The sequence below is a fragment of the Malaclemys terrapin genome, chromosome 8, assembly GCF_027887155.1.
Source record: "Malaclemys terrapin pileata isolate rMalTer1 chromosome 8, rMalTer1.hap1, whole genome shotgun sequence".
Lineage (NCBI taxonomy): Eukaryota > Metazoa > Chordata > Testudines > Emydidae > Malaclemys > Malaclemys terrapin.
Window position 1 is genome coordinate 7,015,229 of NC_071512.1, and position 13,758 is coordinate 7,028,986.

Below are 13,758 nucleotides of genomic sequence, written 5' to 3' on the forward strand. Positions count from 1 at the left end.
CTAATTACTCATTGTTTATAGGGCATTGTTTATAGAAAATGGGGTTATTGCTAAGGACCCTCCAATAGTGATTCTTACATTTCCCTCAATGATCAGTGGTTCTGGATGTTGGGGAATGAGGCCCACATCTCTGAGTCTGGATGAAAGCAATACTGTCAATAATCCCTGACAGGAGCTTAATTGATCCACGCAGAGGTTGTTCATGATCTGCCAATTCGCATCTGCTCTCCCTTCCCCACATTTGCTCTTGGTCTGCCAGCACCACAACATCTGGGTCACTGGCTCTCTGGCTCCCAGACTAACTAAACACAGCTTGCGTTGCCTAGTGTCCCCACACTGGGTCTCCCTAAATCCTTGCCTAAACTAAGCAGTCATGGAACAAACTGCAGATTACACTGCCGCCACTACTCAGCCTTTTTAGAAATAGTAGCTCCTATTAGGTCACTTGTCCAGCATTACCTCTATCTGCAATGGCTGGAAATGTAAAATCATGGGACAGGCTTATGTGCTTCCTGGCTTTATCTTTCAGCTGCTCAATCCTGCTTGTCCAAGACTGATTCTGAGTTTAACAGTAGTAAGCAGAATCCTAAATGTTTCTATTTCTAGGATAAAGTAGGATTCTCCTTGTTTGGAATCATTGTCTAGGGAGGAAAGAATAAGGAAGAGGTTCAAATAAGAGCACGTACATACCCGATACAAGAATATATTTAATGGGCACCAGTCTCAATAGATTCCATATTGGTGATGGATCTTATTTCAATGAATGGAAGCTTTTTCACAACAAATAGCAGAAGAGAATCATCTCACTTTTTAAATGGAAATATCCTCTGTACAACACATGTTTCCATGCTTACGTACAAACAAAGTGCTCTCTGTACTTATGGACAAGTAAGCACAGAACTAAGAGGACAGAATACTTAACCTGTTTCATAAGACAGAGTGGACAGTTGATTGTTTTGATAGATACAGTAGGTGCTTCCATTTGGCTACGGTAGCTACAATATTTTGGCAACACAACATTTCTCTCTAAAAGGTATCAGTCCTGGGAGGAACTGTTCAGGGTCAACCAGTCTCTTCCCCTGTGGATAATGGGTTTCTCATCTCTATACCTCTGTCGGTAGCTGCCCATTGCCAGCAGAGTGCTTGATGCTCCCATTCAAAGTGGTGGCCTTGAAGGTGTAAGACCGGCGTCTAATTGAGCCGTCAGTGTAGATATTCTCAGGCTTGTTCTGGCAGCTGAAGAACGTGAGGAACCCGTTCCGGTAGTTCTTGTTCATCCACCCATAGAGCAGGGGGTTTACAAATGTGGAACACATGGCCACCACATGGAAGACGGTGTAAAAGAGTTTGTACTCACGGAAGACGAGCACCAAATCCAGGTCGATGGCAAGCTGGAAGATGTGGAAGGGGAGCCAGCAAACTGCGAACACCACCACCACCATCACTAGCATTTTTGTTGTCTTCTTCCTCCTGCACTGGCTGTCGCTGCTGGAGGTGGGGCTGATATGATTTTTCAGCTTGAACCAGATCCTGATGTAGGCATAGCAAATAATGGCAAGGGGAAGGATGTACTGCAGAAGGAGCATGGAAAGGCTATAAATGGTGGCATCTCTGTTATTTCCGGAAGGCCACTTTTCAGAACAGACGGCTATTTTGAGGTTGATGGATGGGATTTCCTCATGCCTGTACTCTCTGAAGATGGCCAGCGGGCCAGCCAGGACCGCACCAGTCAACCATGTAATGGCTATGATCATGAAACTGAGCCTCTTGGAGATCCTGCTGTTCAAGTGGAAAACAATGCATCTATACCTGTCCAGAGCTATCACAGTTAAGGTGAGGGTGGACACATGGACACTCAAAGCTTGGGCATAAGGGACCAGATGACAAAGAACAGCCCCAAACTTCCACTCATCCAGTAGCGTGTACACCAAGGTGAAAGGCAAACAGAGAGTGTCCACCATGAGGTCTGCCACGGCCAGGTTAGCGATGAAGAAGTTGGTTACAGTCCTCATGGTTTTATATTTCACTATCGTATAGATCACCAGGGAGTTGCCGATGAATCCCAGCAAAATTATTAAGGAATAGGCTGCGATCAATATGACCTGGACCCCAAGGATCTTGGTACTGTCCATCATGATGCTGCTGGAACCTTGGAGACCCTGGCTAGGAGTGACAGTGCCATTGGAGTGCCAGCCTAGTGGCAGCTTCTCATCCAGAACCGGCTCCTCCATCACCAGGGTGCTGTTGGTTTGCTTCAGCAGCCCCATGTCTGGTGTGTCCTTTCAGGAGAGGGGGGAGGTCTGTAATGTCACCTCTGGAAGAGTAAAAGTGAAATAGTAAAAGTGAGACCCTTTCAGACAGGAGAGCAGCTTCAAGCACCTCGATTCACAGTGGCGTATCCAGGTTGGCATTTCAAATGAAGCAGCAGCAGCGGTAACGTTCCTTGACTTTTCCCTACTCCCTGATAAACTTGTGGTTTCCATACATAGTTACCACAGCCAATCAGAGGGATGTTAATCCCCATTAGACCTTATTTTAAACAGATGCTAAAATTTATACCAACCCACCAAGGAAAGGCCAGTGCCCATTCCATTTCCCAAATGAATTTTTCAGATTTTATTTATTTAAAAGTGAATGTTTTTTTTAACAACAAACAAACAATCCTTCCACTCGCCATGCTGATGCGACCAAGACAGAGCTCAGCTTCTGTGTGCCCTGCCTGTTGTGGTCTGCTGTGCTTTTCAAAATGGTTGCACTAGAGAGAGAACACCCCCCTTCTCCCACCCCAGCAAGGTGCACGAGCCCAAACATCTCACATGAAAATGCCTCTGGCAGCATTGTGCTGATGACACAGGGCCAATCCAACTCCGTAAGCCAATGCTGAATTTTGTTGCGATCACAATAAGAGAATGTTGCCACTGCAGGGGTTTTATTCAGCACATACACAGCAGCATAAAATTCAACACTGCTATTAAATCCCCTTTCTCTGTCAGAACCCCCCACAGCTGAGAAGTGAATAGGGGTGAGCAGGGGTCACACTCTCCACCTGCTCAGACCCAAATGTGGGGCCAAGATCCAAGAATAATGCTTGAACAAAGTGCTGGTTAGGAAAACAGATCAATTGAGTGGCATAAATAAAATTGTCTGCAAATTTGCTGTTCAGCTTTTCTGTTCTGAATCATTTCCAGTTGAGCAAAAGGGTTTTAATGCCGCTCAACTGAGGGAAATGAAATGTGGGTCCAGAATCAAGAGTGCACCCTCAGAGGCAGGAGCAGCTGCATGGCATCTTATCGTCCTCCTTTCAAATGAATTGTTCGAAGTTTCACATTTGTTTCTACAGGAACCAGCGAACCATCTGCTTCTGGGCAGCTCAGCAGATCCTAACCTGACAGCCACAGTTGCAGGGTTCTCAGAAACAGTATGACCCGAGGAATGGATGACTCTGAGTTTTTATGTGAAATGTGCAGTGGTTTAAGCTAGTTCCTTAAACAAATGGAAGAAAATAATGGCCATCACAATGGTAAATGAGGCGGCGATTATGTTGTAATGGATAATAAATAGCTGGGTGTTCATTTAGAACTCCTCAGAACAAGGATCTTCGCTCCCCTTGGGAGCGGCTTCAGGAATCTGCTCTGATGGCTGCAAAGCTCTGTTGCTTGGGAAGCCCAGGGAAAGGAGAACAGCCTAATTTAGATGGGTCCCAGCTGCGCTCTCCCTTGCGCGCTGTGTGTTTTTATTGGCATTTACAACTTTGGCACCAGTGGCTCTACTGGCGGTGCTGGTTTCTACGGCAGGGATGCTAGGATAAGTTCTCCTCTCAATGAAATCAGTGCAATCCCACTGCAGTGATAAGTTTAAGTGAGGCTGCGTTGGTCTGACCAAGAGGAGATGATTCTCTGCCTTTATGTAGTATTTTCTCATCTAGGCAAAGACGGTGCATTGACAGAGTAAATTCTTCACAGCTACAAGTGAGGGAGAAAGGATGGTCCGGGGTGAGGACACACCCTGGACAAATTACTTAGCCTCTCTGTGTTTCAGTTCCTTAGCTGTACAAAGAGAGATCAAAGCACCCTGCTTGGGCTCTCAAGAGGGTTGTGAGGCTACATACACTAAAGGCTGTGAGAGGCTCACATACTATGGTAATGGGGGCCATATTTAAGGTGGGAGAGATCAGGAGGAAGGGTAACCCTAGGCAGCAGGGGGGAAAGGTAACACCCACATTCAGCTGGAGGTGAGGCCGGGAGGAAGGTAATGAGGGTGAGAAGTCAGTGTTGAAGGTAACATGAGGCTGGGTGGGGTAATGGGAGGGTAACCCCACTTGGAACTAGTCGTGTCTACTAAATCTTCACCAACTAAACCAAAACCCACAGGTAGGTTTGTTGGCACGGTTCTCTTCTCCCTGCAGGACCCATTAACTACAATAGAGAAAACCCTCGGGCCACCTGCTCATCCCTGACAACTAAGAGAAGCTGGCTCCACCACGGAGGCTTCTGCTCTTGCACCGAATGGAGACATTAGCTGAGCAGGGAGACGTTGGGCCATAGAGAATGTATTGATCAGTGCACAAAGAAAATGCTGAGAGACACAGTTTGTTGCACAAGCCTCCATGGAAACAACGCTGCGGATCAATGGGCAGCATGCTGCAGTGGTGACCTAGCCCCACTGCTTCCCTGCAGCTCAGAAAGCCCCCTCCAGCCCTTCTCAGGTAACAGGTGCTGGGCTGAGCCAAAGTCAGACTGCAGTAGGGAAGAGCAAAGTTACAGTCCAAAGGCTGATGCAGAAAACAGAATGAATGATGGGCATTTTTCACTGCAGACTTTCTCAGCTTCCTCACTTCCTCTTGCCCCGTATGTACTCATCTAACTAGCTATCTACCCACAGCCTTGGCATCATCCCTGGTCCCGAACCTTCCCTTTCTCTTTTTCCCACATCAGCTGCCAACTGGCTGCAGAGTTTCCTATTTAAAATCAAGCTATTTTCTTTAGTTGGAGACTGGCGATAAAAACAACCTGGGAGCAGCCAGAAACATAATAATCATTAGAGCTGTTTTGCCTCAACCATAAAAGGTCTTAATGGACTTTTGCTTTTCAAAGGGCAATAATTAAAAACCAATTAAGGAATTGTAGTTAAGAGGCAAAACCGCTCTAGACTCATAGACTCATGGACTTGAAGGCCAGAAGCGACCATAGTGATCATCTAGTCTGACCTCCTGCACATCACAGGCCACAGAACCTCACCCAGCCACTCCTATAATAGATCCCTAACCTCTGGCTGAGTTCCTGAAGTTCTCAAATCGTGATTTAAAAACTGCAAGTTACGGAGAATCCCCCATTGACTCTAGTTCAAACCACCAACTGCCCCAGCCTGCAGAGGAAGGTGAAAAAACCCCACCATTAGGCTATACCGAGGTCATTTGGGCTGCTTCTAGGTCAACAGCTCATGCACCGAGGTTCATCCCAATGAGGAATCAAACTGTGGAGTTACAGCCCCCTAAATGCGTATTGGGATGTGGGAGTTAGGGTAGCAAGCCGCCCACACCCTAGAGCCCCAGCAGAACTGCCAGGCTAAATGGAGAGATCTCAGGAGCTGGGAACTACTTTTGTGGGAATGAAGCAGTAGCAGTGCAGACAAGTGGGCTGGCAGAAGCAGAAATACTCCCATGATCTGTTCAGACCTCTACACTACCGTAAACAACTGGGAATGTGTTCAACGGCCTTGTGCCTCTGACAGGAGAATTATTTAGATCTGTTCCCCTGCTGAGATTAAACCTACCATCTCGGTCTCTTCAAAGGCAGAGTCATGCTGGGGAAGGTCTGTGGTCTGCAGGGAACAAGAGGTGACCTCAGGGGTAGAGATATACACCCAGCTGTCTGTGAGAGGAGTGTACCTTTCGACAGGAGAGGCACAGGTCAAGTCTCCTTGGTGGCCCAGGCCCTTGCTAAAGGTCTGAGCGCTGCCTGGTTTTCAGAGGTGCTGAGAACCCACAAATCCCACTGAAGTCACTGGGAACTGCTTGTGCTCAACCCCTTTGGGAAACGGACCACACTAGTGTCCTGTACATCACTGAGCACGTTGCTGGGGCTGAATAATAGTCCTGTATGTGGATGCTTCAGGGTTCATCCTCTGCTTCAGGGAAGACCTGTCACACTGAGTGTGGCAACTGCAGCCCAAAGGGGAGAGAGGCTACCCCCAGTAGGGAGAACTGGGATGTTGGATGTCTCCACTCCTGGGTGCTACAGTCTACCTCCTGCCCGTATGGGAATGTGGGAGGGTGATACTGTGCACTGTGCGGGCTTTAATGGCTGCACCCCAGTTCTCAAGGCAGGACAGGACCAGGCTGAGGATGTGATAGAAGCATTTCTGGTGGAAATACAGCCACAACTGGGAGTTCTGCAGCTTCCAGTTATGCATAGAAACCCCAGCCCAGCATCCATTCAAAGGATCCATCAGGTCTGCAGCCACAGTCCATCCCAGCTGAGCAGTGCAATCTACTTTAGTTTCCTTTTCTCCCAGGGATTAGACCCAGAGTCCACTCCAGTAGGCAATGAAATCCAGTTCCAGAATATTCACATTCTAAATGACCTGCATTACCTGCCTGCCTGACCTCACTAGCCAGGTCTGCTCACCTGGAAGAGTCATAGGTGACTCACAAATCGCACTGTCACTGAGTGACTGGCCCCTTTAAGGAGAAATGGGGCCAGCCCCACCTGTGCGGTAATTAATTCCATCTCACCCAGACGGAGTGGGACTAATGGGGTCAGGTGTTAGAATGGCAAACACCCAAGCCTCACACTAAAAAGGCTTAAGAAAACGCAGTTGGGACCGACTGTGGAGGATGGCAGTTGAGCTGGGTTGTGGCTTGGGCTGAGATGCAGGAGCAGAGCTAACTCCTTGGTAGGCCTTTGGAGCAAGAGCGAAGTCTCCAGAGAATCTGGGCTGGGGTTCTGCAAGAGAAATAGGGAGCTGAAAGGGAGTTCAGGAAGATTGAGAGGCTCAAGCCTGGAGCGGGGTGAAATATGCTTCAATAGTGTTTAATTTCATTTGTAGTTTTGAGTTCTACTGAGGAGCTGGAGGAGGTGCCCTGGCACGTGCTAGTTTGCAAAGGAAGTGTGAAATTCTGTCAAGTTCTGTTCGATTTGGAAGGACTGTGCAGCCAGCCCCGGGGAACCCAGGCAAAGGACTCTGAAGAGGCTGACTGGGAGAAGCCAGGTTGGAGCCTGACCAGTTACAGCAGGAGGACTTTCCTTGCCTTAGGAGGGGACTGAACTTTAAGTATGACCTGGCTGAGTAACCCAGAAGAACTCTACTGCAGAACCAGATTGGCCACCAAAAGGCAGTTGTGGAGTGGGAAGAATCCCTGCAATGCTGCGTCCTGACCTCCAATGGTGAGTGAGCCCCCATGACATGCACCCGTACAGCCCCCAGTGCTAGCCACCTGGATGGTTTGACTCCGATCTATACGTTGTTTCACTGAGTGTCCAGGCTGTGAACATGATCCATACAGAGACAGGACAAGAGAAATGGCAGAGGGCATTTCCTGAAAAATGAGGTAGTTGGACAGATTTGGAGACAGAGAAGGAGAGTCTTTCCCTTTGGAGACAGAAAACAGAGCTGGTTAATTAAAAGCAGTGCGTAGTGAGATTATGGTGGCTCCAGCCAGCAGTTTCTGAGCGTGAGGGGGGCAAAGGGAGCAGATGGGAGGGGGATAATGGCAAAGGCTACCCTTAGATCAAAGGCCCTCTGCAGTCACAAGCCTGTCACCATTAGGTTTAAAGTGGGAAAGGAAGGGACCTGGAGCCAGACTCTTCTCTCTGCTTCCAATCTTAGTGTAGCTGTTCTGATTAACATTGCACATGGTCTCTTTTTGCTACTGGCTTGGGGCATGAGGAATCAAAGGGCTACTAATAACTTTTGTATTTTCATGTACCCGGTCATGGTCCTATTGCTGCTGTGCCCTCTCTCCATAATGGCTCAGACCCAAACTGGCCCATCAGGTCAAAAAAAAAGTGTTGAGTTAGGGCTTGGACTAGACCAGTGCCTGGAAAGGACTAGACCAACTCTCCCTTTGCCTACTTCAGACAGACCTCACGGTTACTGTGTGAGGAGGGGCAGCGATGCTGGAGTCATTGCCTGAGGCGGGGACCCGGCAAGAGCTGGATCTATCCTTCCTCGTGCAACACCAGGGAGTCATTATGGACCACACTACAGGGGGACTCTGGGTTCTGAGCCCCTCTCTGCCCTCCAGAAATTATGCAGCAATACCGTGCTAGGTTTCCGCTGTCCCTGGTTAGACCTAAGAATTGCCAGACCAGATCAGACACATGACCCATGTAGTCCAGATCTGAGACTGGCCAGTAGCAGATGGCCTTCAGCGGAAGAGCTATGACACTTTTCTCTGGCTGAGGGTCTGCCCCAAAGTGTGTGTGTGTGAGAGAGAGAGAGAGACCCTCCCAACCTGCCCGAATTCCACTCTGCTCATCGCTCCTTGCAAAATATCATCTGATCCTGGAGAAGCACAAAGCCCCCATATTGTGTAGAACAGTGATAGGACTTCCTGGGGAGGAGAGAGATTGGGGGACAGAGAGGAAAATCAAGGGCAGTCAGGCAGCTGGAAATTGAATCAACACCCTGAAGCCACGGGAATCCAAGAGCACCATCCAGTGGCCACTTCCCCAGCACTCTGGCTCCTCCTGCTTAGAAACCCAGTGGGCCCACGTTTGAATCTTAATTGATTCTGAAAACTCTGGGGAATGTCACGCCAGCAAGGTGGAAGGATAATCCCTCGTCACTCCATGACTGAGCCCCTGGGTGGAGGAGAGATGATAAAACAAGGAAGGGACAACAGCACTAAAACAGCCCTAACAGATGTAGAGGTCAAGAGTTGGATGACCTAGCGCTGCTCAAGCGATGAAGCATAACTGAGGGGAAGAACCCCAGGGGCTCCTGTTTCCGTACTGGAACCTGCAGGTTCCTAGCATGATGCGTTCATACTTTCACAGTTAGGGTGCTTCAAAGGAGCAGGTGAAGTTTCTGCAGGAAATGGTGCAAGGAAGTTAATTGGGGGAGCTCCCAGCTACTTGGCTCAGAAGAGGAGGAGCAATAGGTGGTGACAGCACTAGTTGTAAGGGACATTCATCTATACTTCAGCCCTAGTTCTCCCCCCACAGAAACCACTGGGGGGAATGTTGCAGGAGCACTGACTGTGGAAGAGCTCACAAGGTACTCTAGTCCCAGCAGAAGACCCAATAGGGAATGATGGAGGAGCACTGGCTGTGGAGAAGCTCACACATACTTCATTCCCAGCTGTTCCCAGCCCTGTGGAGAATGACAAAGGAGCTGGTATTCCCCTTACAGACATAAAAGCCTGTAGCAGAAGTGCCTCCAACATTGCCATGTGGCAGAGATTGGCTGGGCACGGGGAAGCAGATTCCTGACATGCTTTTCTCTGCACCAGCTGTGGGAGGCTGCAGGAGGTAAGAGAAGGGATAAGTTGTGGTTTGGGGAGTGTGCAACCTGATTCTGCTCCAGGAGTGAGATGCAACCACAGCAGATAATGGAGGAGGAGAAGAGAACCCCTGAAGAGAAAGTTGGAAGAGAGAAACTAGAATCCTATTTCCACCAAACCTGTAGCAGTAACTCAACTTATGGTTGGACACATTTGAGGAGCAGATGGCAAAGAGTCTACCCCAGACCCGGGAGCTGCAACCACTCTTAAAAACAATATGCAACAAGGGAGGAAAGATAGCAACCCCTGACTTTCATTCTACACCCAGCCTCGACGGCTTGCTCCTGGAGCAGAGCTACCGGTAGTGACAGCAGCATACCAAGAGCGTGTTCCTATGTAAATGACAATGGAAACCAGCATAAAGGAGGTTTCTATCAGAGGATGCAGGGAAAGATTTACAGGAGAGAACAGAATTTCTCAGGTGGCAGCTTGTTATATCCACACCTGCCATTCTCTGCTCTGTAGGTTTGTGATTCGTTTCTGCAGATGCCCCCAGCCTCCCCTCTCCTATCCTCTCTTCCCTCAGAGCATCCTGCTCCCCCAGGCTCCCTGTTTCTGCTCAGGAACATTTCAAAACTCCTGTCAGTATTGCTGGCTGCACGCGTTTTCTTAATTCCATAGCTCAGTGCTGCCAGCACCTGAAATCAATCCCCGGGATGATGATGCTTAAACTCTGCCATGGACAAAACATACCAAATCTCCACTGTGCACCAAGAATGAGCCCTTCCCAACCCACCTTGCAAATGCAAGAGCATTCTCTGAATTCAGTAATGAAGGCACAGCAAAGCCACATACCTGGAGTTACTGTCTCATCGCTGTTTGGGATGGGGGTCCGTCCTTTCCTTTCCGTTTTCTCTCTCTGCGTGGATCAACCTATAGCAAGCAGGATTTCTAAAACTAACTCTTGGAAAACAAAAAAAATCATGTTGCTGACTGTGCTCCTGGAATGTGCTTCATCCCGGAGGAACAGTTTGACATGCCAGCCTGCAGGCACTCAGAGCTTCCTCCAGGAGAGTGACTGTCAATCCCTGCCACACAAAGCTGGATGCTCCGTTAGATACTGAATGAGAGAAAGAAGAGGGAGTGTGTGTGTTTTAACAAACAGGAAAGGAAAGGGGGAGGGAGCCTGCTGCTGCTGTTCATACATTGTGCAGCCACTGAGGGGCTTCTTGCAGTGGAGGAGAGAAGAAGAAGCTGAAATGTTCCATCACATCATCTTCTCATCCCAGGGAGAGGCAGTGTGGTCTAGTGGCTAGAACAGTGGCTGGGGAATGAGGCGACCAGGGTTCTGTTCCTGGCTTTGCTCCTGACTTTGGGCAAATCTCATTCCACTCGTTCTGTGCCTTTCTTGTCTTGCCTATATAGATTGTGAGCGCTTTGGGCCTGGAACTGTCTCTTCCTCTGTATTTGTACAGTACCTAGCACAATCTATGTGCTTCAGTGGTATAAATAATAATGGTCTGAAATGGCAGTAGCCACATGGCAACTGCTTGTCCCTTTTCAGAAATTGGAACTAGGAAGCCAAGTGAGCCTTCCATGTGCCTGGTGCTGTCCAAACTGAACAATCTCTGCATCCAGGAGCTTACCATCTAGTGCAGATGTGTCTACGTTAATGCAACAGGTGTCACTGTGTGTGGGGGTTGGTGGAGTTACATTTTCTATTCTTTTTTGGAATAAAAAACCCATAGAGATGTAATTCAAGAAAGAGAGAGGTGATCTATCACGACAGCAAAAGTTTGGTGTTCCTGCAACAACTAGCCTGGCAGAACCATGGGGCATGGCAGAATATCTTGCAGGCAGCCAGAATGGGGGAAGTAGCAGAGGGGGCAGGGTTTCCGGTCTTGCTGAAGGTCCCACAGGTGGCCAGCCAATAGAAAGGAGGCTCTACGGCATGAGATCTACCTGTGTTTGCCTTTCCAGCTGACCTGGACAAGGAAATGCAGGAGTGAGGAAATGAGGAGAAGGAGACCCAGCATCTGCTGTGAGACAATTCAACTAGGAAGCCATTGTGGCACACTCTGGCTCTGGCAGGCTGCGCTTCCTCTCTCTGGTCAACTGTGGAGAATCAGGAGCCGAATAGCATCAAACTGGGGGGTTTTGTGCCTGCTCAAAGAGGTCCAGGGTGCTAAGGGAATAGGAGAAAACCCAAATGGCCAGACAGAGAAAGGAAAGGCAAAACATGTCCGTACCAGAGACATCCCTTTCCTGAATCTGTCCGAGTCACCCACAGCTTCCAAGCAGTCAGTAAATGGATGCCTGGGGTAGTTTCTAACCAAGGCATTCTTTATTGCTCTGCAATATAATCACAATACATTTTCAGCAATGTATTAGACAGCTGTACCCAAAGGCCTCCGAGCGCCTTAGCAAAAACATAACTCTAAACAGTAATAAACACAGTGCGGGGAGTGAGCAGGCCTGATCTACACTGGCTGCTGCTACAGGCTGAGGTGTAATCATTTCACAAGCCTAAGGATTATGCTTGTTCACCTCTGCCCCTGTGCTGGGTGCAGATGTGACAGGCACGTGCAGCTACACTTTTCATCTGGCCTGTGGTATGCACAGCACGCCTGTACTCTGCCCGTTCAAGAGTCAGGCCACCTAATCACTCCATCCCAGGGTCAGTGCTCTGCTCTGGTTTGTGAAAGACTCAGGTCTGAATGTAGGCTTCCCTTGACGGCCCCTGAATGGTGTCAGCCCAGGAGACACAAAAGACAATGCTGCTTGCTGAACCTTTTCCGCTTACCAAGGTCAGGTGAGGAAACAAGTCTGATGAGCTACACTGTATGCTTTGCTTTAATGTATTCTGCATCACCTCTGCAGTGTGTCATCTGCCAATTGTTCCGGGAGTTACAACTGCCCAGTGCATTGGGACCCTTCCGGATAGGAGGCATTAGTGTATTCATTTGTAAGTTGTTATTACCGTATTATTGCTATTCAAACACTTGGGCAGTATTTCAGGACATGGCAGCACGCTGGATACTAGCAAAGGTTCTTTCTGTCCCTAGTGCTGAGATGGATGGTTAAGCGCTGGAGCTGGTTACCTAGGGAAGTTGTGGAACCCGCATCAGTGGGGGTTTTAAGAACGTGTTAGATGAACACCTGTCAGGGATAGCCTAGATATACTTAATTCTGCCTCAGCAGGGGCTGATGGACCTCTTGAGGTCGCTTCCAGCCTTACATTTCTAGGATTCTACATGGCCCTCATCACCTTAGTTTCTGAACACCTCACAGTCTTCCGTGTACTTATCCTCACAACTCCCCTAGGAGGCAGGGCAGTGCTATTATCCCCATTGTGCAGATGGGGAACTGTGGCACAGAGAGGCTAAGTGACTTGTCCAGATCACACAGAAAGTCTGTGGCAAAGCAGAACCCAAGTCCCTCAAGTCCCAGGCAAGTGCTAACCATTGGACCATCCTTCCTTTGTCTGCCATTTCTTTTAATAAAAGTCTCTTTACAAGTACAAGCTAGAGCTCAGTAACTGCAGGCAGGCAAATCCAGTGTGTCATTTATTCACTCTTGTGCTGAGCCACCCTTGCCTGGGAGGTTTGCGTCTTTCTCTTCCCCCTTCTTCTTTCACACTCGTCCATTTTGTTTTAGATGTACCAAAAACTCAAGGCCAAAGGGACAGCTGTAGCTCTCGAATTCCCAGCTAGTTGGGTGAAGAGAAGCAGCAGGTCAGCCCCTAAAACTGAGGGGCCTGAGCTGAGGCAGCGTCTCCCCTCTGACCCCTTGGAAGATAATGAAGCAGGTGATCACATCCCAGAAGGGGAAGCTCATGGGTAGTGAGTGATGCAGAATATCCTGAGTCTCTTCTTGTAGGAGGGAGAAAGTCGGAATCCAGCAACAAGAGCATTAGGTGTAACGTGGATGGCTGATTTCTACCCAGGTGCAAGAGAGACTCCTCCCTGCTCTTCTGGCAAGAGATGCTTGCTACCCGTGCCCCAGAGCTCTTCGCTGAGCTTCCCCCTTGGCTGTCATGAGATGCCTGTGAAGAGGGCAGAGACTGCCCCCAGCAACATCCTCCTCCGCCTGGTGCTGTCAGGATGCAGCTCAGAGCTACAGGGTGAATTTCTTCCATTTCTGGCATGTGGCGTTGCAACATCACGGCCGATTGGATGCCAGCAAATATTAACGCTAAGTCTGCGGCCAAAGAAATTGTGTTGTTTTTTTTTATGGACTTTGGATTAATCAGTGTAACTCTGTGCTCGCTCCCCTCCCACAGCTCAAATGGGCCCCAGCGGAGGGTTTAGCAC

At 48.9% G+C, this 13,758-nt stretch overlaps 1 protein-coding gene across 1 annotated transcript; it reads right to left on the minus strand.

The window, feature by feature from the left end:
• Positions 1–689: 689 nt before the first annotated feature.
• Positions 690–10,551, minus strand: LOC128842176 (neuropeptide Y receptor type 2-like). The gene is made up of 2 exons (XM_054037963.1): positions 10,301–10,551; positions 690–2,314 (listed from the first exon to the last, which is right to left on the minus strand). Exon 2 carries the CDS (start codon positions 2,265–2,267, stop codon positions 1,104–1,106), a length of 1,164 nt encoding a protein of 387 aa, XP_053893938.1. The 5' UTR covers positions 2,268–2,314; positions 10,301–10,551; the 3' UTR covers positions 690–1,103.
• Between the last annotated feature and the right edge of the window lie 3,207 nt (positions 10,552–13,758).

What these genes read in the sequence shown, in the direction of transcription:
- LOC128842176 (XM_054037963.1), bottom strand. Translation starts at nt 2,267, where the DNA reads ATGGGGCTGCTGAAGCAAACCAACAGCACCCTGGTGATGGAGGAGCCG.